The sequence below is a fragment of the Carassius auratus genome, chromosome 4, assembly GCF_003368295.1.
Source record: "Carassius auratus strain Wakin chromosome 4, ASM336829v1, whole genome shotgun sequence".
Lineage (NCBI taxonomy): Eukaryota > Metazoa > Chordata > Actinopteri > Cypriniformes > Cyprinidae > Carassius > Carassius auratus.
The window spans coordinates 23,484,153-23,511,965 of record NC_039246.1 but is presented as its reverse complement, the minus strand read 5'-3'; the positions used below and the strand labels follow the sequence as shown (position 1 = coordinate 23,511,965).

At 38.4% G+C, this 27,813-nt stretch overlaps 1 protein-coding gene across 1 annotated transcript; it reads left to right on the top strand.

The window, feature by feature from the left end:
• The first annotated feature begins 576 nt into the window (after window positions 1-576).
• Window positions 577-26,116, top strand: LOC113063192 (proline-rich transmembrane protein 4). The gene is made up of 4 exons (XM_026233421.1): window positions 577-1,000; window positions 6,592-7,708; window positions 16,175-16,291; window positions 23,333-26,116. Exons 2-4 carry the CDS (start codon window positions 6,688-6,690, stop codon window positions 25,354-25,356), a joined length of 3,162 nt encoding a protein of 1,053 aa, XP_026089206.1. The 5' UTR covers window positions 577-1,000; window positions 6,592-6,687; the 3' UTR covers window positions 25,357-26,116.
• Window positions 26,117-27,813: the final 1,697 nt, after the last annotated feature.

Sequence of the window (27,813 nt, the reverse complement as noted above, 5' to 3'; positions counted from 1 at the left end):
CAAGCATGTTTTTTTTTGTTTTTTTAGGATAGGACAATATTTGGTTCAGATACAACTATTTGAAAATTTGGAATCTAAAGGGGGGAAAAAAATCTAAATATTGACAAAAATTCACCTTTAAAGTTGTCCAGATGAAATCCTTAGCGATGCATATTACTAATCCAAAATTAAGTTGTGATATTTTTACGTTAGGAAATTCACAAAATATCTTCAAGGAACATGATCGTTTCTTAACATCTTAATGATTTTTGGCATAAAAAATAAATCAATAATTTTGACCCATACAATTGTTGGCTATTGCTATAGACATGCCTGTGCTACTTGGGTTTTGTGGTCCAGGGTCACAAATAATTAAAAGAAATGTTGATAATTTATTTAAAAAAATACTGTATTTAAGTTACTAATTTAAATTGTACTTTTAAATATATAAAATGTATTTAAAATAAATATTACATTTGAAATATTACAGTATTTAAGCATTTTTTTTACTAATTTGCTGAATGGGTATAATACATGCAGTTTGTATGACCTTAAATAAGTTAAATATGTTAAATAAGACCACAAGAAATAATTGTGCATAACTATTTATGCACTTCAAAGATCGTCTAAAAAAATAGTGAGGAAAAAAATAGATGTTGGTAGTGGTATATTCCAGTGTGCATATGTATTCACTGTATGTGTTCGAACGTGTGTTTTTCATCTTTGTAGGACCCTTAATTCCTTGACAGTTGCCTGCTGTACGGTGCTTGCTCTCTGCTCTCTAACAATCTGCTCAGCGATGTGTGACCAGATATTGTGCATCTGAATCCTACACTAGACTACTGATGCAGCGGGAGAGGGGAGGAGAGAGGAAGAGGGAGAGAGAGAGAGAGAGAGAGAGAGTGTGCGACCAAAAACGATTTCTCTCCCACACGCACAGAGAGACAGATCTCGCTGTCCTGCAGTGGAGTGCTGGTGGCTCTTCTGGATTCTCTGTTTACTCTCTTCCACTGGGAGAAAGGTAAGTTTCTCCTTCTGTCCTTCATCTCTCCAGAAATGTTTCATTGTAGAAGCTACAGCCTGGTTCCTGATTTCGGTATAATATATATGTGACAGTCTCAGTAAGGTGACTCAGGTCCATAAACATTTGTAATTTTCATTGATACCCACGGCTCGTGCTCTTTCTTGTGCTTAATGGATGGTTGTGTTCCTCTCAGACCTCTTCACACATTCACATATGAAAAAGCTCTGCGTTTCAGACGCATTCTGCTCCTTTGGTAACCATGGCGAAGGCAGCCGGCGTAGCAGCCTGTGCGTTTTGAGATAATCAGGTGATCCGGATGCTTGAAGAGAAAAGCCCACAAAAACATTAACGTGACAGGTCATTCATCATGTTTTCACAGGCAAGTGTAATTGGCGACTTCTGAGCAACAGCACTGTGCATGTGCCAAGACAGAAAATGGTGAAAAACATTTGCAACATTTGGAAAATACAGTGAAATAGGCAAAGAATCACAAATGTCAACAGGTTGTTTGGACCACATTGATTAACATCTTTAAAAACAAATTAAAGAATTTGACAGACAGATATCAGATAACACATTTTGGAGTATGTTGAGTGCGTATTCTGATACTGCTAGCAGGGGATTGAGTGAAACAACCAGCATTGATGGTTGATGGCTGGGAGCAAACAACTATAATCAAGATATATAATTCATTTCCATGCACACACAGGCTAAACATAAATGGATTGATTCATTCAGGCCTGCAACAAGATAACATTGTTAATGAACACTGTGGTGACTGACCACCATGAGGACGCAGAGAGCCGTTGATGTGGAAAATTATTGTGTGCAATGTGCGTGGAGTCAACAGTATTGAGCCCAGTGTTTTGCAGTGTGAGGGAATGGGAGGAGAAATATTAGCTGGGTTTCCATCACTCTGCTTTTATGCGCACTTTGAAGTATCGCATCAGAATCGAGTGATGGAAATGCTTAATTTCGAATAAAAATACTGTAATTCGCGAAATAGTTTTAACGCTCGCTTGAGGTGGTTTCTGAAAATTATTATATTCAGTAGCTTTCCTACTTTTCGTAGTGACGTATAATCCCAGTTTATCAGAGAGTAACAATTTTGTTCCCTTTGTCTCGTTGGATGGAAACAGTGCTTGTTTGCAAATGTATTGTGCGATATTCCTGTTTCCAGTTTATACATAAAATTCGCCACTTTTGATGGAAACCCAGCTATTGTGTAAAATAACAACACAATAACAACACCGGTCGATTGAGGTGATTTAAGGGGTTCTGTAAAACTGGACTTTGTCCTTGGTTTGATGTTATTGTGTCCAGTTGACTACTGTAGTTACAGTTAATGGGTGCTCAATATGACACCAAAACTACTGATTTTCAAACAATCAAGCATTTTTTATGTGAATCAATAATAATATAGATAAATGCATCTAATAAACCTAGCGTACAGCTGCTGATAAGAGCTGAAGATCTTTGCCCGAACCCGGCGGGAAAATTATATAATTTTACAGGGTAAATGAGCGGTCATGTGATGTGTTTCTATTAGCGCGAGAAAGATGGGAAAATGTATGCGGAGTAGGTGAAACGGAGGCTTGCCTTTGGCGATTACGTTTTGATTGCACCAGCAGCTAAACCAAAGTTGAAGGTGTGGAATAGTTTTAACCATGTTTATAATGAGAATAATGAGCCATTGGGTTATATTTCTGGACGCACCATCAGTGAGCGCAGGAACGCGCTGAAGCCATGTGGATTTAATAATTTTCTAATCTTGATTAGTAAAGGTTTTTCAATTTATAACTAAATAATAAATGAGTCTTAAATGCATAATGTAGACAGAGTATATAGGCTAATGTTGCCATTTTGCATTATTCTTTTTTTAAATTTCAGCTGCTAGTGGCGAAGCAAATCCAGCGGAGCCTTTATCTTAATTTCGTTATTGCCAGATACCCTTCTTAATTTAGAATTTATCTTAATTTAATTTAAGAAACACTCGTTTTTATTGGTGCATTGACCTATTTATAGGCTAAATGAGCCTATGGCTATAGGCCTAGTTAGAGTGCTGAGATGTTACGACTTATTTTATTTTTTTTGTTTCCAACTTCCAAGTGGCCTATAGCCTACGTTAGTCATGAATAAATTGTTAAAACATGTATAAATGACTCATTCTTGACAAAAGGTAAAAGAGCCGTGTGCGTGAGAACATTCGAATAATGTTGTGCTGTAAACGGGTTCGGGCTTTTAAAAAGCTGTACTTGTCGGGCTCGGGCCGAAATCTGTCGGGCTCAGGTCCTGTCGATTACAGCTCTACTACTGATGGTGTGGTTTTACTGACATTGTGATGTTTTTCAATCACAATACACAAAAGAAAGAACATCTTAAAAATGACTCTAAAACCTCTTAATTAGACTTAGATGTCTTTAATCCTGATTTAAGCGATTTTACTACTTCAATCCTTTGTAGCCTAGGATTAAGTTTGATTTCTATTTCTGTGTTTTTTGGCGAACCACACTAAATGTTCTTTGTTTAGGACTAAGTTGCATTTGGACCATGAAACGCCAGACCATGGCTGCTTTGGTTCATGGTTGGGTTAATTTGAGGTTAAGGTTAGGCTAATGGCTTTCGCTGTCTGTAAAAACCTTTAGACGGTGTTTAAAGGAAAATCCTGTGCTTTTTATGGCTGGAGGTCATAAATATCCCCTCCCCCATCTTGTCTATAGGATAAGAACCAGAGAGGCTCGGTGAATAAATCATTTGATTTCATAAAGACATGAACCAATGATTCCCACAGCCATCATGCAGGTCTAGAGGCCTGTTAAAATAATTGATATCATGATGGGTCGATCCGTCAGCACTTAAGAGGGTCCTCAACACTAGACCTAACACACATATATTTGAAAGAAGGATATTTTGACCCTAACCCTCTGTTTTTACAACCTTCTCTGTTCTCTGATGAGTTCATTCAGGTCCTCTCTCATCTGGTCAAGTGAAATCACTATTTTGCCTCTCATTGATTAAGTAATGCGTTGGATCACAAATTCAGTTTACAAAAGATGGTGATGGCTGTGGTTCTCAACTGGTGGGTCCAAACAGGATTGTGGAGAGCTAGAAAAAACAATGCTGAAAGACACATAATAAAATACAATTGAATATAGGTGTGACAGCAAAATGACTAGTCTCACAAAAATTTTAAAGGGAGAGGAAAATACTTTAATTTTAAAAGGTTTGCAGCTTAGGTGAGCATAAAAGTCTTCTTAAAAAAAATAATAATAATCTTTCTGACCCCAGACAATTAAATGGCAGTGTACTCAAAATACACACCTTTTTAATCTCTTTGTATAACTTTACATAATGTGTTTGTGTCTGTAAATTTGCTGTTAGCTTATGTTTTTCACAGCAGCTATTAAACATCTTTGAATGGATCATTCAGATGCATATTAACTTTTAATTGTTCAGTTATACAGGAACCAATAATCCTGATTCTTCTCGCAAAGTCAAATCTTATGCACATCCAACTGTAATCTGTATTTTGACAAATAAAATTAATCTGTCACTGCAGATGCCAAACTGAACGGGCTGCTGAAAGTATAAAACTATATTTAAAAATAGATTTTGTAATAGATTTTTGTTGTTTTAATGGGGGGGGGGGGTTGTTAAAGATGGTGAAGGTCAAGCATCTATAATAATATAAAAAACTCAAATATAAAAAACTCAACAAGGGAGGGATTTCAGGCTAGGAATAAATGTGTGATGTTAAATCAGGAGTAGCTCTCGAGCACTCGCTTTTTCCCTTTTTCTGCTTGAGTGATTACATCCTGCTCTGGCAGGCCCTTTCTTTGCCACGCACAGTAGAACAAAATGACAATGAAAGAGTGAAGGGAGAGAGAGAAAAATGATAGAGACGGGAAAAGAAGAAAAGAGGGGGGTCTAATAGTAAAGATCAGTGCTATACAGTCATTTATGTTTCCTCTTTGGTACCGACTCTGACACATGCACAGCAGCGTTTGTGATGCTGTTTAACAAGCTCCTGTGGGGTCTGACTTTCGGAGGCATTTAGCTCAGACAAAACTGTTCTTAAAACATTTCAGAACATGTGAAAGAAAAACCCAGGGGCTGGCAAATCAACTGATCTGGCATCTGATACATTTTCGGAGAAATCTGGCCTGTAGTAATGCGGTCTTTGATAGCGAGGTTGTAGAAGACGGGACTCTATTCGCTCAAAGCAGGTGGTGTGTGGTAATGAGTAAACAGTCTGAGTAGTGATGACGGTAATGACTATGACTCAGCCAGGTTTCAACTGCGCCCCCTGTGAAAAGATTACGCTTGTTAAAAAAGCTTCTGAAATGGTGGGAGACATCACAAATGGTGAGAGTATTATGGTGGTATGCAGTTCTGACACTACCATTCTGCTCTTGCTATGCATAGTAAGCAGATGTTCTGTATGCACAGAATAGCTGGATATCAAAATGTGCTGTGTACAAGCACAATATATTTTACAAGGTACTGCATCCTATAATTCAGGATGTTGGCCTTGACCTTGCTTTTTCAGTGTGACATGGAAACAATATTTTATATTTTATTTGATTGGACCATTCTTTTTTTAGAGAAATTAATATATATATATATATATATATATATATATATATATATATATATATATATATATATATATATATACCCTTATTTTTTGAGTAAGGATGCGTGTAATTGATCAAAAGTAAGCAGTAAAGACATGCTTCTTTTTTTAAAGTTTCTATTCATCAAAAAATGCTGTAGAAGAAAAACTATCACAGTTTCAGATGTTCAGATGTTTTGGATTTTCTTACAAAGACAAATCTGAGATCCATCAGTCTTTTTTAAATCCATTTGCCCAGAGCCAGTTAGTTGGTTTAATCTAGTAAGCAAACCTCATTAAGCTGTGAGATCTTTAAAAAGACTCTTGAGGGAGGCAATTTCTGCGATACAGATGGCATTGAGAGACGGAAGAGACACAATGGGGTTACAGAAAGAAATGAAATGAAAGAATTTCATAATACTTATGCCACTGTTTGCTGACCAAAAACAACTGATGTTATTCCCAGCGGGAGAGTAGAGAGTTTTTGCAGTTTCGAGAACAAATCAATTGCGTGAGGGGGAGAGAAAGTGAACGAGAGAGAGAGAGAGAGAGAGGGCGAGAAAGAGGGATGCGGGGGTGGCAAAGAAAGAAAAAAAGAGTCCAAGTCTCACTCCGAGAGAAATTCCATCAAATTCAACTCCTCTCACTGAGGCTACAGGCTATCAGCTTTATACTCCAAAATTAGCCCAAAGCTCCACAAAGAAACCGGCCTCTATACCTCCTACTACACCACCCCCATATATACATACAGACCTCTAGTCTCACATTAGTATTCTTCAAGAGCCCTGCTTCTATAATTGCTCTGTCAATGGAGAGTTGAGGCCACCTCTGGGACAGCAGAAAGATATGAGTTTGGCATAAACTCAAAGGCTTAAACTTAAACAGATCCTCTTACAGGTGTGATGGGAAAAGCTCTATTATGTAACTTAGTTGAAGTGAACTGACCGGATATAAATGTTTATTGCATCTCTAGGTTATCTGCAGCAGAAGCCTGGTGCATCTCGTGGGCGTTCCTCGGAAATTCAGACACCATGTGAGCAGTGGTCCGTGACGACATAAGAGGGGCAGAATGCTTCTTCTGCGTGGGACTCTTGTGGTATTCTCTCTCTTCAGCTCTGTCAGTGGGTTTTTCGGCGAATATGGGCCAAAACCGACGACCCAGACCAAGGCAGGCTCCAAAGGATGGGGCATGCCCAACTTTAAAACATTGAAATCTAACATTCCATTCTTTGATTTGGGATCACGACTTTTATTCGGTGGCACTAAAGGGTCTGCTACTACAAAGGTGAGCACAGCTTTCCCAGAAGCAACCACACAAGACTATACTCTGTCTTCGAAGGACTTAAGCCCAAAATATCAGCCGACCACAACCTCGTTTGAGGTACTTCAAAGCAGCACTGTCCAGACAGGCACCCTGCTGCCTTCAAAATCAGCTAAACTGCCACAAAAAGATGGAACAGAACCTCCTAAACTTTATCAAAGCTATGATCTTGATCTTTGGCCCCCTAATAATGGCCAAAGCACAGCGAAAACCCCACAAACAATGATATCTAAACCAGAAACCCAAGCATACACTGTAACCACGGCTCAGAGTACCAGCACCACGCACACTACAACACTGAGACCGATTACGGAAACCATGACCGCTTACAGTGACCAAACTGTACCCACAGATACTCCGTCAACAATGTCAGAACTCACAACACAAGCGTACACTGTATCCACTGCTCAGAATCCAAGCATCATGCAAACTAAAGCACTGAAACCGATGACGCAAACCATGAACACTTACAGTGACCAAACTATAGCCATAGACACTCAGGCAACAACGTCACAACTTACGATACCTTCATTTCAAACCACACATTTCCTCACACCAGCAGAATCAGAAGTATCTACCCAACCTTTGACCACTGTTAACACTGGACAAAACACAACAAACATGACCTCGAAACTAGAACGGACACCTTCTAAAACCACTGACAAGGCTCTGGATGGAGTTTCGTGGGTAGGGCAGACCACAAGCCCATCAGAAAAGAGAAGAGTGCAAAGTGTTGGCCCAGATCCTACTCCCTCCCTATCAGCAGGAGGTAAGTCAACCCCTCCTTTGTCTTTTCATTTCCAACCCAAGCATATGATCCAAGATAAGCAAAAATGTACACAATTTGACCCATCCATAGCTGGCATGAGTGTATTACAGTACATTTGTTCTTATGTTATACCTTTATTTAAGGTGAAAATGGGTGTTTAATGAATTGCAGAGCCTTACTGATTACCAGTCAAGGGTTAGCAGTGGAATCAGTACGAATGAATTATTGATTAATAACATAAAAATACCTAAATTATGCTAACTGTTGTCAATAATTAGTGAAAAGAATGTTTCATTTCACAGTAAGAAGAAGAACCGCCCCATGATGTCTGATGTCTGTTCATATAGTTAGTCCGTGAGCTTTATTCCTGGCAAGGAATATATATATATATATATATATATATATATATATATATATATATATATATATATATATATATATATATATATATATATATATATATATATATATATATATATATATATATATATTAGGGGTGTAACGATACGCGTATTCGTATTGAACCGTTCGGTACGACGCTTTCGGTTCGGTACGCGGTACGCATTATGTATACCGAACGGTTTGTTGGAGTATTTAATTATATTTGAAAAAAAAAAAAAAGAGAGAGAAAGAAATATAATGATATGCGTTCAACAAGGTAGCCCAATAACCCAAACAACGTAACAGGCAACGCCCCTGACACTCCCGAAGAAGAAAAAAACACCATCTTATATGTTTATGTTAGGCTACTCAGCAGGCGCTCGCTCACTCAGTACGCGCTGAAGGCTCGTTGCAAAATAGCCAATGCGTTTAACAGACTAGAAATGAGAAGATCCTCCAATAACCAACAGGTCTGGTGTTTGGGTGCACTTTGGATTCCCTTTAAGCTATAATGGTGATGGCAAGAGAGTGGTGGATAAAAAAACAACGGTATGTCGCATCTGCAACATGACAGGGTACACCAGCGGGATTACAAAAAAAAAAACAGAAAAAAAACAGCGGGAATATCTGGGATATATGCGTCAGTACTATCTGGGAAAAGACGAAAAAAAGGAGAATCATGCACGCAGCAAACTATCCCTGCAGCATTTAGACACTATAGCTTACAGGGAATCCAACCCAAACACCAGATCTTATATTTCTGGTCTGTTAAATGCATTAGACATTTTGCAACGAGCCTTCAGCGCGTGCTGAGTGAGCGAGCGCCTTAGGGGCCGTTCACATATCGTGCCTAAAAACGCATGGAAAACGCTAAGCGCGTCTTTCTCCTGAGGCGTCTGTCTTTGCTAAGCAACAATGATGTGCTCTCTCCATGAGACGCGAAAATTTCAGCGAAGGATAAATGGATTTGCAGCTCTAAAAATCGCTTGCAGTAGCTCTGCTACTGAATTTATTTCAAAATTGCAATCCATATACAACTATGATCAGCTGTTCCTTCATCTTGGCTGAGCTCTCAACGTTGTTACGGGAAAGGATGAAGCTGATTGGTTGGTTCTTGTCACATGACCCGCGGTGCGCTTGCGGCATTCTGAAAAGTTGAGATGTTTTTACATTTTGCTGTATCTAAAACGTATCGAACCGAACCGAACCGAACCGTGACATCAGTGTATCGTATCGAACCGAACCGTGAATTTTGTGAACCGTTACACCCCTAATATATATATATATATATATTAGAGGTGGGCATAGATTCATTTTTTTAATCTAGATAAATCTCACTGTGATCTTGAAATTAATGTAGATTAAAATGGCTCATTCGAATTCTGCCGACGACATTCAGAATATGTGTGTTACCCAAATAAAATTGACAAACAGTAAGTCTTTAAGAAGGGGTTTATCAAGCTAGGTGGTGCATTAGAAAAGGGGCTCATCTCCTGTTTTCAAAATGCATCACAAACTGCTTGAAAAAGCTGTAAACTAATTCCACATTGCACAAGGTGCAAACAACCTTACGCCTGTTTCACACATACTCTGTCTGCAGTGCGTATGCGTTGCATATTTTTTTATGCACCCATGTTAACGGACTACTACCGAGTAACACAGACGGACTGCATACGCACTGCAGATGGATTATGTGTGAAACATGTAAAAATGAAATATACAATGAAACCTACATTTATTCAGACACCTTCAACATTTCTCACATTATTACAGTTTTGCTATATATATAAAAATATATATCTGGTGTGTGAATAATTTTTGGTTTGACTGTTAAAACTACAAAGTAGTCAAGAGCAGTGAGTGATTTTCATTTTCATTTTCTTGGATTAACATTACAGCAGCCAGTCGCTAAATTAGGCGCGGTCACTTTGAGACGATGAATGCATCCAATATAATACACATCCCATTTTTTTCCTCAACTGTTTACTTTCACTTAAGAAATAACCAACAGTTTTTTCGAGCATAATTTCCAAGGTGGATATTTTTACATATTTTGTATGTTTTTGTCGGCACTAGAGCAAAAATAAGAATTTTGATCAAAACACTTGAAAACGCTTATTTTTAGCGTCTCAAGACGCCTTTCTCTGCGTGAGCCCTGAACACCGGAACACCTCGAGTACTGAATTGGACTCTTTCACATCTTTTAGTTTGTTCAAACTGCGATTTGTATTTGTTCGATCAGGTGCAGGAGGGACTTCGAGGAGAACTTTGCAGAAGAGAGCTCTGTCCGTGATACGCGGCTCTCGATCTCTCTCTGCACCGAACACAGCACGCGAGTAACCAGCTACTCTGTTAAGCTTTTCCGTGTCTTGTGTTTGGATGCTTTAATGTTTAAATCGACAAGCGTTACGTCTTAAAAACACGTGAAAAAGATAAGCTTTCATGACGATGCGCAGCAGTGGCCCGTCAACTGTCCTGAGCATCTTTTTAGGCTGGCCCCAGTCAGACTATATCAAGGTGAAAGTCATCATAGCTTGCTTAGTGTAGACCCAGCTGCCAACCTAACTTTGAGAATAGATCACCGGCGATATTTTTTTTATCGCCCGATAAGAGTCTGGTGTTAACGCAGCACGTTAACGCTGATAACGGCCCACCACTAATATATATATATATATATATATATATATATATATATATATATATATATATATATATATATGATGCGATACTACTACTACTACAGTATGTATACAGTGAGACGAATGTGACACCAAAATCAAGACAAATTTTGTGTGAAAAAGGTTACTATATAGTGCACATAAATTTCATTCTCATTACCATAATGCAGAAAAAATTTGAAGTAAATTTGTAAAGTTCCTACTAAACATAAAATAATAGAAGATTGTTTTATTAAATTTAATTTATGCAGATTCTTAATCTTATTCTTGGCTTATGTGCACGGAATGCTTTATTTTTTTTTTTACAGAAAACTGCTTTAACAATCCAAATGTAGTTATTTACATTTACATTTATGTCTGACCAAATCTAATGAAGTCAGCAATGACAACAATGTACTGTTATGTACTAATGTTTGTAATGTTGCTTAAAAGAGTCATACTGTTTAAAAAGCATTTTTCCACTACAAAACTACTGGCATCATTGAAGGTCAAATTAGGTCCGGTTTACCCACTGCAGGGACTTTTTTTTTGTAACGGTTTGCAACATTTTGATCCAAGGTCAGTGCTTACTATACTTTAGTCATTAAAAAGAAGATCTAGACCTAAGCTCATGATGCGATCCAGACGAATCAATACAGACCTCCTTGAGATGAACATACACTAAAACTCTCCAGATATATGTGACAATAGTGTGCCAAACACCTAAATATGGTGTATGTGAGGTGGCCAAGCTTGCTAACCAGTATTGACATGGCTCTGTTTGATATCTAGAGCTAAGGGAGCAGTAAGACAGGTGTGTATGTGTACAGTAAGCATGGGATTTGCACTGGAGAAGCAGCCAGTTGGGCGGTATGTGATCAGTATTCCAATGGCAGAGTCAGCAGAGCCAGTGAATCCTCAGGGACGATGTTTTTCCGCACCGTCTGTTCATGGATGCTGAGCATGCCTCTCTCAACATTTAGTCTCCTTTTCTCAATTCACTCTATCCATCCTCTCTCGCAGTAATAGGCCTCTCCTGACGTTTACTGGGCATCTCTCTTTTTTTTCCAGCAATAAGTCTCATTTAGCCCTTCAGTCTCATGTTTTCTTTCAACCTCTCCTGGCTCCCAGAGACATGTTTTTCCATGTCCTTCTCTTTTCCTTTCCTCTCGAACTCAAAGAATCTTTTTTAAGATGACGGAGAAAGGAAATGCATAGAAAGAGAGATTTTCAGAAAGGAATATGGGGAGTCAGAATATCATCTTTTGTGTTCCACAGCAAAATGAAACTCATACAGGTCTGGAACGACATGAGGGTAAATGATGACAGAATTTACATTTCTTGGTGAACAATCCCTTTACGAACCACACATACATACATACATACATACATATATATATATATATATATATATATATATATATATATATATATATATATAGTTCTTAAAGGGATTGTTCACCATGTGCCATGTTTCTGTAGTGCCTTTTAGAAGTGCAGTAAGCATAATTATTTAAAACCCTTTTTCATGTATTTATTAGTAAATGTAAATTTGTTATATAGCACCACAATACTAAATTGTCTATAAATTTTTGGGTTGTAGAATCATTTGCATCTGTCAAATGTTTATCATCAAAAAAAAAAATCTTCTGTGGAATACAAAAAATATATATTTTGAAGGATGTTGAAAAAAATAATATGCGTTCTACTACAGCGTTCTTTAAAATATCTTATTTTATGTTGCACAGTGGAAATAAACTCATACAGGTTTGGAACATGAATGATTAAAAGAATTTTCTTTTTTGGTTAAACTACACCTTTTAAGATAGTGTACTGTCAAATGGTTGCTGGTCCCCATTGACTTACATAGTATTTTTCTCCAACATACTTCATAATGTATATTTTTTGTATTCCACTGAAGATTTATAATTTTTTTTTTTTTTTTTTTTTTTTTGATGGACTATCCATTTAAGCCAATCAGTAAAAATTTGTAATCAGTAAAAAACCCAAAAATCAAAGACAATTTAGTATTGTGGTGGTATATAAAACCGGCCCATCAAAAAGGGTTGTAAATAAATATGCTCCCTGCACTTGTAGAAGGCACTACAGAAACATGGCTCATACTCTAAAGGGCATGATACACTGTCTCTGCATTTGTGGGTGTGGGTGTGTGAAACAGCAAATTATTGACTAATGTTTGGGTCACCTTGTCTTCTGGAGGTGCAGGCAGCCACAAATTGCTTATCCCCCACCTCAAAAACACGCCGGAGCTGAGAGCAAGGTCAATTACCACACTGGAACTGAGAGGAGGAGGGGAGACTGGGAAAGAGGAGGGCATTAAACAGGAAAGAAAGAGTGTTGGAATAGTGATGGACTGGAAAGAGAAACGAGCGTGAATCTCTCAAACACTGTCTGGGTCACATGCAGGGTTGCCAGGTCTGCGAAAAAAACAACTAATCTAAGGGCCAGTCAAAAATAGCCTAAAACTAGTCCAGTGACGCTAACCCAAAATATGCTACTCAAATTCTTAAAATACATAATTACAGTCACTGTTATGCATTATACAAAATAAAAATCACTATATCATAAACAAAATCTGTTTTCTGTTTTCATAAATGCTGCACTCATACAAAATCTTTCAAGTTTCCAATGCAGCTACGATTTTTAACATGCAAAAGTGTCTGAAGACCATACAAGGGTTTGACCTGTAATGAATATAATGCAAATCCTCTATTTCTTTTCTTTGGGATGAAACACCACTGAACTCTAGGGTTGTTAATATGCTAGATCATAAACTAAACGGTTGTCAAGGATACGGCTCTCAGGCTGGTTACAATGTGATTGTTGTCATGGCAACACTGCTGAAAAGTGCTATGTAGTGTATTGTTGATGGGTGTGTTTCGGGTAAACTGAGGACAGAGGCATGTGCAGGCTGTCACTAGAACATACACACACTCACAAACAATACACTTAAAGTATTCACCTCACTGTCATTTCATAGAAGGTTAATCCTATGATTAGGATCTCTCGAAGCGTCTAGACCAACCAAATCATTACAGCCTGTGTGGAGATTATGTGCGACTTCAGTGAATCCAAACAGAAGGAAATTTAGTGATGTTTTTTATCCTAAAAATCCTTTTTAAATGAAATTCAGACTGGCCTTTTTAAACTGAATTGTGTTCATAATCTCACACACAAACACACACACACACACATTCAGGCCCATGAGGGAGATTAAATGATTTATGTCACACTGTGCAGAGGCCAAAATTACAAATTCTGATGTAATTCCCTCTTTATTAATGGTGACCAGGGAGAGAGGAGGAGGGTAGACGAGAACAAGGCAGGAAGATGAAGGTAAAGAGGGTTGCTTAGATGAATAACTAGCTTTCTCATAATCTAATGAGGACTGGTGATCTGGGTGGCTCGGACAGAGAGTGATGGGGGACGTTTGACGCCTCATTTGAACACAGCTGGTTTAATAGTCAAAATCTTTAAATCACCCATCAAGAGACAGCAGAGAGTAATTCAGAATGAGGTTAATGTTGGGGCAATGCATAGATGCAGGTATAAATACAAATCTAATTATAATTTTTGTTTTTAAAAATGAAGATTGCGAATCCAGGTTTGCTTGTAGAGTTGCATAATTTAGCCAAAACTGTGTGACGTCAAAATGGCTATAATTAAAAAATAATTACTTGTTGTTGTTGTTGTAATAAAATTAAAAGAGGATACAAATGCTATTAAAACATATCACTGTAAAATAAAAAATCTAAAACACTACAAATTTATATTGCAAATATTTATGGCTGGCTGGATTTCTTTTGTGTTGATAAAAAAAACCACAAGGAGCACTTTAATATTCTCTTTTGTTTAAGGGATAGTTCACCCAAAAATTAAAATGTCGTCTTGTCGTTCCAAACCTGTATGAGTTTCTTTCTTATGTTGAACACAAAATATGTTTGGAAGAATGTTGGTAATCAAACAGTTGGTGTTCACCATTGATTCCAAAGTATTTATTTCCCTGTTATGGAAGTCAACAAGGACCAACAACAATTAGGTTCTTCAAAAACTCTTCAAAATATCTACTTTTGTGTTCGACAGAAGAAAGGAACTTAAACAGGTTTGGAACAACATGGGGGTGACAACCTTTTTGTTTTTGGGTGAACTATTCTTTTAAGCAATTCTCATTACAAATATGGAAAGTTGGTTGGATGGATACAGTTGATATAGCGGAATAGATAAATAGATTGATGGGAAGATATTGATGGATTAGATGTGGGTTGATGGATGGAGATGGAAGGATATATAAAGATAATATATAAAGATGGATATATATTAAACATAAGCTACATAAAAATGGAAATGAATGGGAAAATATAGATATAGATGGTTTAGACAGATGCAGGGATACACAGACAGAAAGACAGATTCTCCTACAGAAAATCATGGAATCAAGTGGTGCTTGATGGTTTAGCATGAGTGAACCCCTGCCAAGAGAGGATGAGTAGAGCTCTGCACAATCACACACACACACACACACTCACTGTCCTTTTGTAGTCTCCCTGCTTGGTTTGGTGCAGAGCTCATTATTCATGCTAATGAGAGACAGTATCATCACCAGAGTGAAGATCTGCTGTGATCAGACTTGAAACATACATCCTGACAATATACAAAAAAGAACATCATGCAGGTCTTAAGCAGTTACCACAAGGAATTAATGTAGACACACAAACCGTCTTGAAGTCACCCTAAAGGTCATGTTTGTGTCTAAGCAATGAAAGCTTTGACTTAGCTTAAGATACTCACAAGTCTACACACTTATTTGGGCACATTTATGCTACACATCCATACATAGAGTCCATACGCACACGCATGCCCAAACATCTGCATAGTTACACATTTGGGAATGTAAATATTTCATCATAAAATCTATTAATAAAGAATGTAACAAACACAGAAGCTTGATGTGTGGTGCTTAATAGGACAAGCTATTTGAGTCGGATCTGTGGGAATCATTGACCAGTGACCAGATATTAAACACTCTGGCCTCATTGTGTCAGGTCTGTTTTCGGTCCTAGTAAGGTATGTGTTTTGCACAGCGACACACAACCTAGTGACTGTTTGTAGCTGTTTCTCATAGGAAAGTTTTGCTTCGGATTAGTCTGATTATCCTGCTTCGTCACAAAGATAAGGTTTTCGTTTCTGATCCGTAATAAAGCTCAGTCGCAGTAGAGTAGGCTGCGCATATTCAAACATGAAAGGCAAGTTATTGTAATTAAACAATGGGAGATCAAATCCTGACCCTGAATACTGCAGAAATCTGTTTGACATAACTAGGTTAGAAAATGTTCCTGTTTCTTGATTCTTTCAGTCATAACTTTCGTTCAGCACCACATTCTCAGACTTGTGTGCTCTGTTTTCCCAGAAGGCTTCCCATGGGAGGAAGGCGATAAGGAAACGGGGAAGAGTGCTGATCTGACAACACAAGAGCGACACGATGAACTGACAACATCAGCTAGCGTGACGACTCTCAGGAACACAGGTAATTATGCAATACACGCCTCTATGTAATCTACACCTGTGATAATTATACTCCGGTTTTCATCTTGGGACATGAACCAGTTTTCAGAATTCAAGTAAAATGGAGAAAGATTCGACCTGAGTAAATAGCACTCCATCCAGACTAATCTGTTACAGGAATAGTTCACACAAAATGAAAAATCGTCATGGTTTACCCAACTTCATGTCATTCCGAATGAATGTTTTTATCACAAAAGTATCAGTCCACCAAAGTAAAATCCCACTTGAACACTTGAGCCTGCCAAATACAGGAAAGTAGACAAGTGCTCAAGTACAAAGACCGCAAGTGTGGGTATTGGAGCAGGTCAATTGAGTCTAAGGAACCAGAGCAGTTTAATTTGTTAATTTATTTATTTGTGTCTTCACTGGATCAGCCAATTAACCCAAAAGATCTGATTCCGAAAGAACAGTTTGTTCACAAATTTGACCACTTCACTCATGAACTGCCATAAATACTCCAGGCACACGTAGGATGGATGTTAAAAATTTCAGCGAATATAGACTTATATTTTGGTCTTTCTCACACAAAACCAGCATATGACTTCAGAAGAGTTGGTATATAGTGCATATGGACCACATTTATGATATGTTAATGGACCATTTTCGGAGATTCAGAGCTCTAATATTCATTATAATTGTATATGAAAAAGGATATTCAGTACATTCTGCGAAATTTCTAGTTTTGGAGTTTGGATAAGTCATATTTCTTTAGAGCAACATGAGGATAGGTAGATTTTGAGTAAAATATCCCTTTAAGAATGTCATACCAGCTCTCCGTTGGTTGAACAAACAGATAGTCCTGCCTTAAAACAAACATTATTGAGCCTGTGTAGCTTTGTCTGATTGGTTGGGATGTCCAAACAAAAAGATACATTTTCTAAAGGAATCAACCTTGAAATGGCTTACTTGTTTCTGGACATTACTGTGTTAGAAGAAAGTATTTTAACACTGAATAATACACACATCAGCTGGCAGGATGTAATACGTTTCCCAAACACAGTAACAAGTGAGCCAACTTGTCTTGTTTCTTTCACTGAAAAATGAAAGTCAAACTCTTCCTCCTCCTCCTCCACATGATTTAGAGGAAGATATCTTTTGGTATGGCCGAGTGCAGCACGACCAACCGTCTGTTACCTGCCAGTAATTGCTTCCAGAGGGAGGAGAAACGAGCACTTTTATCTCATAGTTGGCACCTCCTACAAACAAGCCAAGTTGAGTTAACTAAACTGCCCAAGAGAGTTGAGTTACGCAACATGTCTCAGTAGATCAGATCTATCAACATATGGCATTAAGTGTGCCATTTTACGTCACCTTCCCTGTTGATCATGAGGTACGTCTTAGACCCAGCTTCTCTTCTGTGGCACCTAACCTACTTTCTTCCCGCTGCGTTCAATGGGATAACCTAAATTCCATTAATAGATGGACAAAATATGCCACAACGATCCAAGAACCAGGTTGCGAGAATATCTGTGTTTATGGACTGTCTCGTAAAGTAAACTGCATGCAGAGATCCGACCCACAAAAAAGCAGCTGCCATATCTAAAATTAAAGATGCAAAAGGTTTCTAAAATGGAAATCTCACCCGAAAATGTAATGTCCTATGAGATCAGAAGGCCTTCCTCTCTTCTTCCTGTCGTTTCTCCTTCACTGCTCCAAGTCAGCATACCCAGGCCTCATCAATATGAATGGGGTCGTCCTACCTTGCTGTCCACTCATCTATTATTAGAGAGAGCAGAAATTGAAAGCGAGACAGGATAGATGAAATCTGAAAGTAATTGTAACGAAATCACAGCCCTGTATTCCATAATTAAGCAGAGGGAGTTGTTATTATCGGATCAGCGAGTTGTGTCTGAATTCCTAATCCTAAAATACTTGTTGTTGGTTCACTTTCTGACAACCTGGAAAACTCTCAGATCCTCTTTACACTTCCGTCTTGGGTGATTCCATCAGCTGACGCATTGGTGTATATGCTAATTACAGACAAAAAAGGGAACACTTTTGTATAGGGGACAATTCTCTCTATTTGCTAGTTGCTTATTAGCATGCCTGTTATTAACATATTGGCTGTTTATTAGGACATTTGGACCTTAAAATAAAGTGTGACCAGTAAAAAAATAAATAAATAAGTTGCATCGGAGATACTACTCACAATTAATTCCAATAGAATTTGGTGCTAACATGTTGCTAAGATAATGAACAACTTGTCAAACACAAAGCAGGACACCTTTCAGAAATCAGTTTAACCTGAGCATAAAAATGCATAGCACACACATTTATTAGACTGAACTGTTTAAATTGATAGTTTATAACAAAATGAGGTATAAACATAGGGTGCTTCTCAATTCAAAGGATGCAACTTTGTAAGCCTGCATATCTCGGCGGCCATGATAAAACAGAAATTAAAGCATAAAAATACAAGCTAATTCTAAATTAATAAATACTATAATAGCACAAAAATAATAATCACATAAAGCAAACTAATTAATCTAGATGTGTAATTACAGATAATAAAAAAAGCAGTTATGCATCTGGATTCATTTCTGTTTGTTTGTAACTCTATTGGGCAAGATGGCTCTTCACTAAAAACCTGAATCGAAATTTGCACTCACTGTGATCACGGTCTCCACAAAAACATGCTAACTGATAAACTACAGGTGAATCTAGTGCTAAGTGAGATGGGTAACACTTAAGTATAGGGACCACTTCTCACTATTAATTAGCTGAGTTATAGCATGCCTTTTGACATACTGGCTGTTTATTTGTACATATAAAGCACATATTCAGCATGACCATATTCTACATCCTTAATCCCGCCCGATTTAACAACCACCTTACTAACTATTAATAAGCAGCAAATAAGGAGTTTATTGGGGGAAAAGTCGTAGTTAATGGCTTGTTAATTGCAAGAATTGGGCCTTAAAATAAAATGTAACCATGAAATGAAAGCTATTTATTTGAGTGACTTGTCTGAACAGACCTTCTGGGCAAAAACGTTTAACCCAAAATGTTAGATGTCTGTATAGACACACCCAGGGTGGCACCATCAACAATTAACCCTACCTATCATTTGAAATCCCATCAACCCCATGTGGATCAGTGGAGTTGTTTGCCTTTGGTCTGCTTCCGGTCCCCTCCTCCTGAACTTTTATCCACTGCCATTACAATGCATGGCCATAACAACAACATTATGGAACCCCATAGGATGATGATGTTAACCTGGCTTGAATTCCTGCTATGTTTACATGTCTGTGTTCTCTAGAGGTATTTTGTTTTGATAGATGTGCACACAGTTCCACAAATAGAGTGTCATCCAGTTGTGTGCAGGGATCAGGGTCATTGAGATTTCAAACTCTGGCTCGCATCCAGAAACTAGTCATATTTTCCACACCCCTGAGGGTGGAGGGCACAAGCAGGCGAAAGGAAATGAAGAGGGAGGACGTGTGAAGCTCCTGCCACAACAATCCCTCTTATCACTGCCCGGCCTTCTCGCCACACTCTTTCTGTGTCTGCATACCATACACTTTCTCCTCATGTCAGAGTGACACACTTCTCACAGCCTTTAGTTAATCAAACACTAATTATTCTCATCAAGACAGCTGGACACTTTTTCATGCCATCTTGAGCTCATTTAACTTAAATTGGCATGTGATAGCATCTAGAAAGCAATAGACTACCCTGCTGAGTCCAGCATTAATTTCCATGCAAGTATAAACTGGTTTCTTCTAGCTGTTATGCTGATCTTTTAAACGACATTTGTAACAGAATTGTAATTGTATTTTTTGCTTAATTGTTCTTTTTCAGTTTTTACTTACAGTATGAAAATTCTTAACAAGCCGGTTAGGGTAAGGGTAAGGGTTATTTCCTAAATCAGGAATCTTATTTTTTAAATTTTAAACATAAGTTGTACATTCTTGTGCAAACACAGGATTGGATTGAGTTAAAATAACTGTTATGTCATTCATTCCTGTAAAGGCGAAGATGAAATTTTAGCTTCTTTTACTCTAGGCTTCAATGTCACATGGTCCTTTAAAAATCATTCATATGCTGATTTGGGGCTCAAGAAACATTTATTATTATAATTAAGTTTAAAACACTTGTGTTGCTTATTTTGGGGGAAACCTTTGTGAAACTAAAAGAAAAGAGTTTATTTACTGTCACTTGATTAGATTACAGTATTATGCCTTCTTTCTGTCAAAAATTAGTATAAAAATTATTATTATTACAGTTGAGAATGACTCAAAAACACTTTAAGTTTAGCACATTTATACATAAAGACTGAAACTCAAACAGCAAAACAGGAGACTGAATTAAAGCCATTTTTATTCATCTTTAAAAAATACAGCAAAAGCAATACGTTAAACTCATTTGGTATTTCATTTTGTTCTTCAAAACACATACAGAACAAATTTCTGTATAAATCATTTCCAAATCCTTTTTGTATGTACGTCACATTGAAATCCGTTCTGCAATTTACATTTGAATGCTTTTGTAGGATTTACTGTACATAGAAATTCATTCTGCTCATTCTTCTTGAATAAAGCACATTAAGAATGGATATTTTCATGAATGAACAACAAAGGTGTATATTTCATGAATGAACAACATAAAGGAGTAAAGCAAATAAGAGCTGAACATCCATTCAGACAGTTTTATTGAAAAGAAATCAGGTCAGTGTACTCCAATGAGCCAAAGTGTGCCGCAAACAGGAGTCAGCTGTAACCTATATTTAATGTAAGTGGATAAACAGCCATCTATAGATCTAATGAGCACTGCTTGGTGGTTAGTGCTGTGGTAGTGTTGATTAAAGAGAAGCATCTAATGAGCAGTGTGTGGCTGTCACACACACGCTACCATTAATCAAGTGCAACTGGTTTGATTATCTACTCCCACCATCAAAAAAAAAACACATTGACATTAAAATGGAAGCCAGTGCTCACCACTGACTGGGCACGGTGAGTATATTTAACTATAGTGGTGGTCATCAGCCAAAAAAGCCAAAACCAGTGCAAAAAAAATAACAGACCCTCCTTTGGGAGTGACCCATGATTTTGTGTAGGCCTCTGCTTTTTTAAAAGGAGGAAGGTCATAAACAAAGTAGTTAATTTGGCTCTGGGTGTAACAGGAAATTGTCTGTCACTACCAACATCTAAAAGCATACAGAAGCAACCTAAAATGAGGCAGGGTCTTAACCAGCACTCAACAACATTCAGTAATTATGTGTTTACCATGCACAATGTGGACGTGTTTTGATGTCACACTCAAACAATGAAAAAATTATTAAATTAAAATGTATTTCTTTTTTATGCATGATTTTGAACATTGTGAAATGAGAGAGCCATTTTTAACTTTTAATCGAATCAGTTTGAATATATAAATTGCATATATATATATATATATATATATATATATATATATATATATATATATATATATATATATATATAGCAATATGCATCCAGAGATGTAAAAGGAATGGCCATTTATGCTTTTATTTGCATATTTCGTTTTCATCAGTTCATGTTTGCGAATATAACAAAGAGAAATTGGAGGGATGGGAACAGGAATTAAGCTGATTTGTTTGAGAAATGTCTACATGAACATATTGTAAAAATTGGCATCATCTAATCTTTTTTAGTCTTTGTTGGCCCATAATGCTCCATGGTTTCTCTCTCAAGGCTTCAGTAAACTCACCGGCATTTTTAGAAAGCCTGATCGTGGCAGCTAAGATGAGTTATGACTCTGATCTCCACTGTAAAGGGTGTAATTAGATGTGTCAGTCTTTGAAGCGCTGACGTACATCCCCACGCTGTTATGCAAAGGACTGATATGGCTGTGGAAGCTAATATCTTCCATCTCATATGGATTTGAACATCCGTTGCAAATGCAGAGCAGGGCAATCCTTCTAGTACAGGGGGATTGACATATTTTGAATGTCTTATCAAATTTTATAGTAGTACATTAGATGACACAAACAAACCTGTGTGGGTTTTCATAACATTTATATGCTCTATGGTGATGTTAGTTCATCTGAGGACTTGCTTTTGGATTGCTTATACATCACTTCCAAAAAAAATTTGGTAAGCGTTAGGAAGCAGTTCCAGATTTGGAAATGCCTGTCACATGGAACTTCACATGCTGTTCCAACTCTGTTAGGCTAAGAAGCTCTAATGTATATAACACTCCTCAGCACCAGAGCCAAGCCACAGAATCCAAAATCTAAAACAGCAGCCTCCTCCCAGAGCAGTATGCGAATCAAACAATACAATCACAATTACATTTTATACACAAACAACAGATGTCAAATCTCCACCTTTCATGGCAGCCCACCAATCCCTGCTACTTGGACAAATATGTTCACCAAACTTTTTCTCCCAGTTAGAAATGTCGTCATATTGAGAACTTTTACTTTTAGTAGGTTTGAAACACTAGACATTTCCCAAATTTAGGAATCTCCCATCTAAACCATTGGTTTTCCACTGTGAAACATGCTCAGCTAGGCAGACACCTCAAAAATGCCCTCTAGTGGTGATATCTTTCACACAAAAAAAAAACAAATCATAGGTTGCCAGAAGTTGGTGACAGTAATGACTGCCTTGGTTGTATGTTCTGGAAAATCCATTTTGTATACACGCCAAAAAAAGTCCTCAAAAATAGGGCCCAATGTACTGTGCTAACATGGAGTTTTCCATATTGAGTTTTCACAGGTTTTTTTATCTATAATTTTAATAAGCCATTGCATTGTGTTGTGTTTTAGAGTTAAAGGAAAGGTCCATAAACTTATCTGAAAATGCTCTTGAAGAAAATTACCAGTCCCAGTAAAAGTTCCAGTACCATTTACCTTTTCTTTTTTTACTGATTTATTTCTTCGTGCTATTCATTTTGTAACTAGCTTTCCGGTCAATGAATAATTAAATCATGAGTCCACTCCTGAGAATCAATATCTGTAGTGCATCTTTACACGTGTCCTGTACTAATAATGCAATGTTTTTGTTCTTCCTTTTAGAAATGGTCACCGCTACATCTGAAGACTGGCTGACAGATCTTACCCAAGAATCTGCACTCCCTGACTGCAATGCAGAACGTTCTGGAATCTGCAGTTCTAGTGACACTTGGCCCACCACCACCACTGTCCTGAGCAACAGCAGCAAAAATGACAGCACAACCACCCTCTCCACCAACCTCTCTCAAAGTCCCAACCCATTTCCAGCCCCACCTATGTTTGTGGTGCTATATTCTGATTGGAACAGTGCCCTGGCGACATGGGGTTCAGCGTGGGAAGCACACATCTATGGCCTGGGCACTGTGTTCTGTCTAGTCGCTTTGGCCTCCACACTGAACCTCCTGTGCCTGCCTCTACAGTACCCATCAGGCTGTGGCTACTTCGCTCTGGTTAGTCTCTGTCTGGTGGCCGCTGGCTGCACTAGAGCCTTCGTTCTAGTGTACGACGCATACGGATACCAGGACCGCATGGCATCCACAGAGGCTTTACTCTTACTTTACGAGGCACCATTTCCCTGCATGACTGCCGCCTTTGGCCTAGTATTCCTACTCCTGTCAATGCGTTCTCGTATGCAGCTGTCCTATTCCGCCTTTCAGAGACCTTGTTTCCTGGCTTGCTTGGTGCTTCTGCACTTTGCTGCTGCCTTTGGCCCTGTTGCATTACTCCATGTTGATCAGCAAGTCTACCTATTTCTGTCCTTAATCTCTAGGGGTGCCTTTGTGGCTCTGGCAACTTTCCTATCAGCTGCATATTTTGTGTTCTACTGCTACGTTCGTGCTGACTCCAAGCATATTTATCATCTGAACAACACATCACCAACACCAGCCGAACGCTACAACCGTTGCCCATTTGCAGAGAGCCGAGACTGGGACCGGGCAGCAGCCGCAGTGTTACTCTGTGCTGTCTTCTCTCTGGCTTGTGCAGGGCTGCAACTCTACGCCATGCTGCACGCTCTCGGAATTGCTGGAAGCGCGGAGTCCTTTCGGCCTTGGCCGTGGTGGACTTTCCAGTTCAGCTGCCGAGTTTGTGAAGCAGTGATCTGCCTCACACTGGTCCTGGTAGTTGCTCAGCCAGTTTACTGTTCTGATCACCTTCCCCAGCCAGGAAGTTGCTGGACAGAACTGCTTGCAGCAAAGTCACCTATCATTCCTGGGAGCTACCAGTGGACTCTCTCTCACCAGGAAAAGCTGGCCATCTGTGATCCAATTGGGCATGGAGAGACCGAGTGCCTACCCTTGTACACACTGGTGGATGACCGTCTCAGCAGCTTGAATGGCCTTGACCTTTTATACCACAGCAACCGGGCTTTAGCCTATCGTGACCTTGACCTCGACATGCCCAACACTCAACCCAACACTGGTGCCCCTTCTGTAGGTTCATCCTGTACCAGCGACTCCACAGCGGACCTGCGCCCTCCTTCGCCCATAAATCTGCGTCGAAGCATTGATGAAGCACTGTTTGGTGAATCTCTATTTCCCATGAGTCTCTTCAGCCCCTTACGACCCTTCACCTCTAGTGACCGCTCGCTGAATGGTAGAGAGATCAACTCCAGTGGTGCCCAAACCCTTACTCCTGATCCAGGCCTATATCGAACATCTTCATGTGTGGAAGTGCTACCTAAAAATCCCCTTGCTTCTCAAGCTCAACCAGATGGTGCATCGTTAGGTTTTCCTCCATCCCCATCTCCCTCACTATCATCTTCAACTTGCTGCTCATCTCCAGAGCACTGGAGAGGCAGCTCCAGCTCCTGTTCCCTCTACAGACAGTCTCTGGGTGGCTCTTCTTTGGTTTTGTGCTCTAGTCCGGAAGGACACCATCCACCACCCTCTACCCTCAGTGGGGGTTCCAGCCACACTGCCAGCTCTGGCCACCAAAGGGGAAGCTTACAGAGACCCTACAGAACATTAAAGTCAGAGGAGAGTATGGACCAGCAGTCAGAGTTTGACCAATCTGTCCAAGAAGAATTTATCAGTGTATGCAGACAGATTGATGCTCTGAGCATCTGCAGTGAGACTATTGACCTCTAGGGGCAGACCTCTTACTTTCGGACAAAACAAAATGATGTAATATGAAGAAACCAAAAGTTTTAGATATATGATGAGCAGGTAATGGACAGATCAGGTGATTCGGTGAGTCTGTTTGCCAGGGTGTCAAAACGCACTTGCTATGTGTAGACATACAGGTAAACATATTGTGGTCTAGAACTGTGCCAAATGTTTCATTTTGTAAGGGTTGGTTTGCTTCTGTCAGGTAAGTTCTCCAAAGAGATGGGTTCTGAAGTCAATATCCTTGTAAAGGTTTAAGAAGTGCCAGCAATTGCCAGAAGCTTAGGCAGATTTTGTACAAAAGTTCTTTGGTGATTGATACATTTGTAATTGTAAAACATTTGTTTCAAATTTTTTCTCTATAATGCTAACAGTGACGTTTTGTATGAATTTGTGCAAAATCACTTTTTGGTCTATGTGATTAATACTGTAAGAGTGCGAACTACTGATAACCATAACCTTAAACAAATACTAGGCAACATAGCATCAAAAAAATAGTTTCAAATTAAACACAATATAACCTTTCAATCCAATTTTGGAAACCCTTAGTAAAGTTAATTTTGCTTCTGGTCTAGTTGCACAGTTAATTCAAGTGTTGTTTTTTGCAACAATGCATTATGAAGATGAAAGACCCAATAGTTTTATCAGCTCCGAGGGAGAAAACTTCTCTTAAAGGTCCCGTTTTACGCGCTTTTTTGTAGCTTTGATTGTGTTTACAATGTGCAATATAACATGTTCATGTTTCGCGTGTAAAAAAAAACAGTATTTTTCACATAATTCACCTATCTGTATACTGCTTTTTTCACTGTCACAAAAACGGGCTGATGACTTCCTTGTTCTATGAAGCCTCTCAATCAGAAATACGTAACGGGTTCTGATTGGGCCAGCGGTTCCTGTGTAGTGATTCGACAGCAGCTGAGAGCAGGCTGCCCTCCTGGTAACACGATTGGGCTAGAACGCACTTGCTGGAGATGTGTTTATAGTCACAGGAGCGTTTTTACTGACGAGATGCGCATGAAAACCACATTTTTTTGCACAGCCCTATCATCTAGTTAACAAAGCTAAACAGCGTTGCCCTTTGTGTAATAAGTTACAGAAACTGTTAAACGCACCAACTTAAATAATAAAATACACTTACCAGTTGTGGTCCATAGACAACGCCTTCTCCAGACAAAGAGGGAACTGCTCCATCTTTCAAGAATAATCTTTGTGCGAATCCGGTATTAAACTGATTGAGATTGAGAAAGTTGTCCTCAGCAAGCTGTCCTCAGCAAAATGAGCTGCACATAGTTTTACATGTGCATTATAATTTCCGGGAACCGAGTTAAACATAAATTGTAACCATTATACTCAAAGTATAGCGTTCCTGGGAAGCCCAAACAAAGGTGATTGGATAAAAATAACAGCGTTTCAACGACATGGCGACAAAAACAAACAGCTCTTCCTTCTTCTCCGTAGGAGCGCAACAAGACCACGCCCCCTGTTTGTGAATTCATGTAGGCGGAGGTTAGTCAAAAAAACTGTTTTAGTGACGTCATTCCTGCAGGAACTAGAGGGCTGTAGTCCAAACGGGTCGTTTTTTGTAGGCGAATTCTGTTAAATCAAATATCTCGCTTGGCATTGAACTTTGAGCTTTAGCATTTTACAGATATTATTTATACTCTAACAACAACATTACACACTAACTAAAGTTTAAACATGGAATCACGAAGAAGGGGACCTTTAAGACAAAAAGGATTTAAGTATTCTCGCAGCACACTCTGCTAATAGCTAAAGTTCAGTCGTTCTGTAGCACTTAACGAATTGAACTATAGCCTGCCATTTTTTTTCCTTTTCATAGTGTATATTTGATATATAACTACAATTAATCATTTATTTATCTGCCAGATCTTATGTCATGTTTTCAAAATCTCTATACACTGTTATTCAATACATATTAGTATGAAGAAAAATTACTTTGTACATTTTATAGCGTGCATGTTCTGAAAACGTGTGAGAAACTGCTGATACATCTAATGTTTGTCATTAGAGGCTGTTGGAGATTTGCAATAAATATATTGAAAACTGACATTTGTCTCATGCACAAATATTTCACATACAAAACAATCCAAGTAACAGATTAAGTACTTTTATTTATTTTTTAAACAATATTGGAATAGGATATGCAACCTCAGTTGAGTACACTGCGGTAAACAGACTTGGCTCTTGAGTTGTCAGAGACCGTGACTGTGGGAAAAGCAACACACTAACAAAAACATCCAGTTGATGTAAAGGATGCAAAGGGTGTCTTTGTACATTGTTATACTGAGAATTTGTACAGCTTGAATAATCGTCCACATATTTAATGCTAAGATATAAAATAAAAAACTTCTAGAAAAAAAAAAATGCAAAACGCTAAACAAATAGTACTTAAATTGTATTACATAAACAGTCGTTTCA

Bases quoted from the DNA above. Each gene is read 5' to 3' on its own strand.
- LOC113063192 (XM_026233421.1), top strand. From the start codon at position 6,688: ATGCTTCTTCTGCGTGGGACTCTTGTGGTATTCTCTCTCTTCAGCTCT. The intron at 7,709-16,174 runs GTAAGTCAACCC...CTGTTTTCCCAG, and splicing joins TCCCTCCCTATCAGCAGGAG to AAGGCTTCCCATGGGAGGAA. The intron at 16,292-23,332 runs GTAATTATGCAA...TCTTCCTTTTAG, and splicing joins GACGACTCTCAGGAACACAG to AAATGGTCACCGCTACATCT.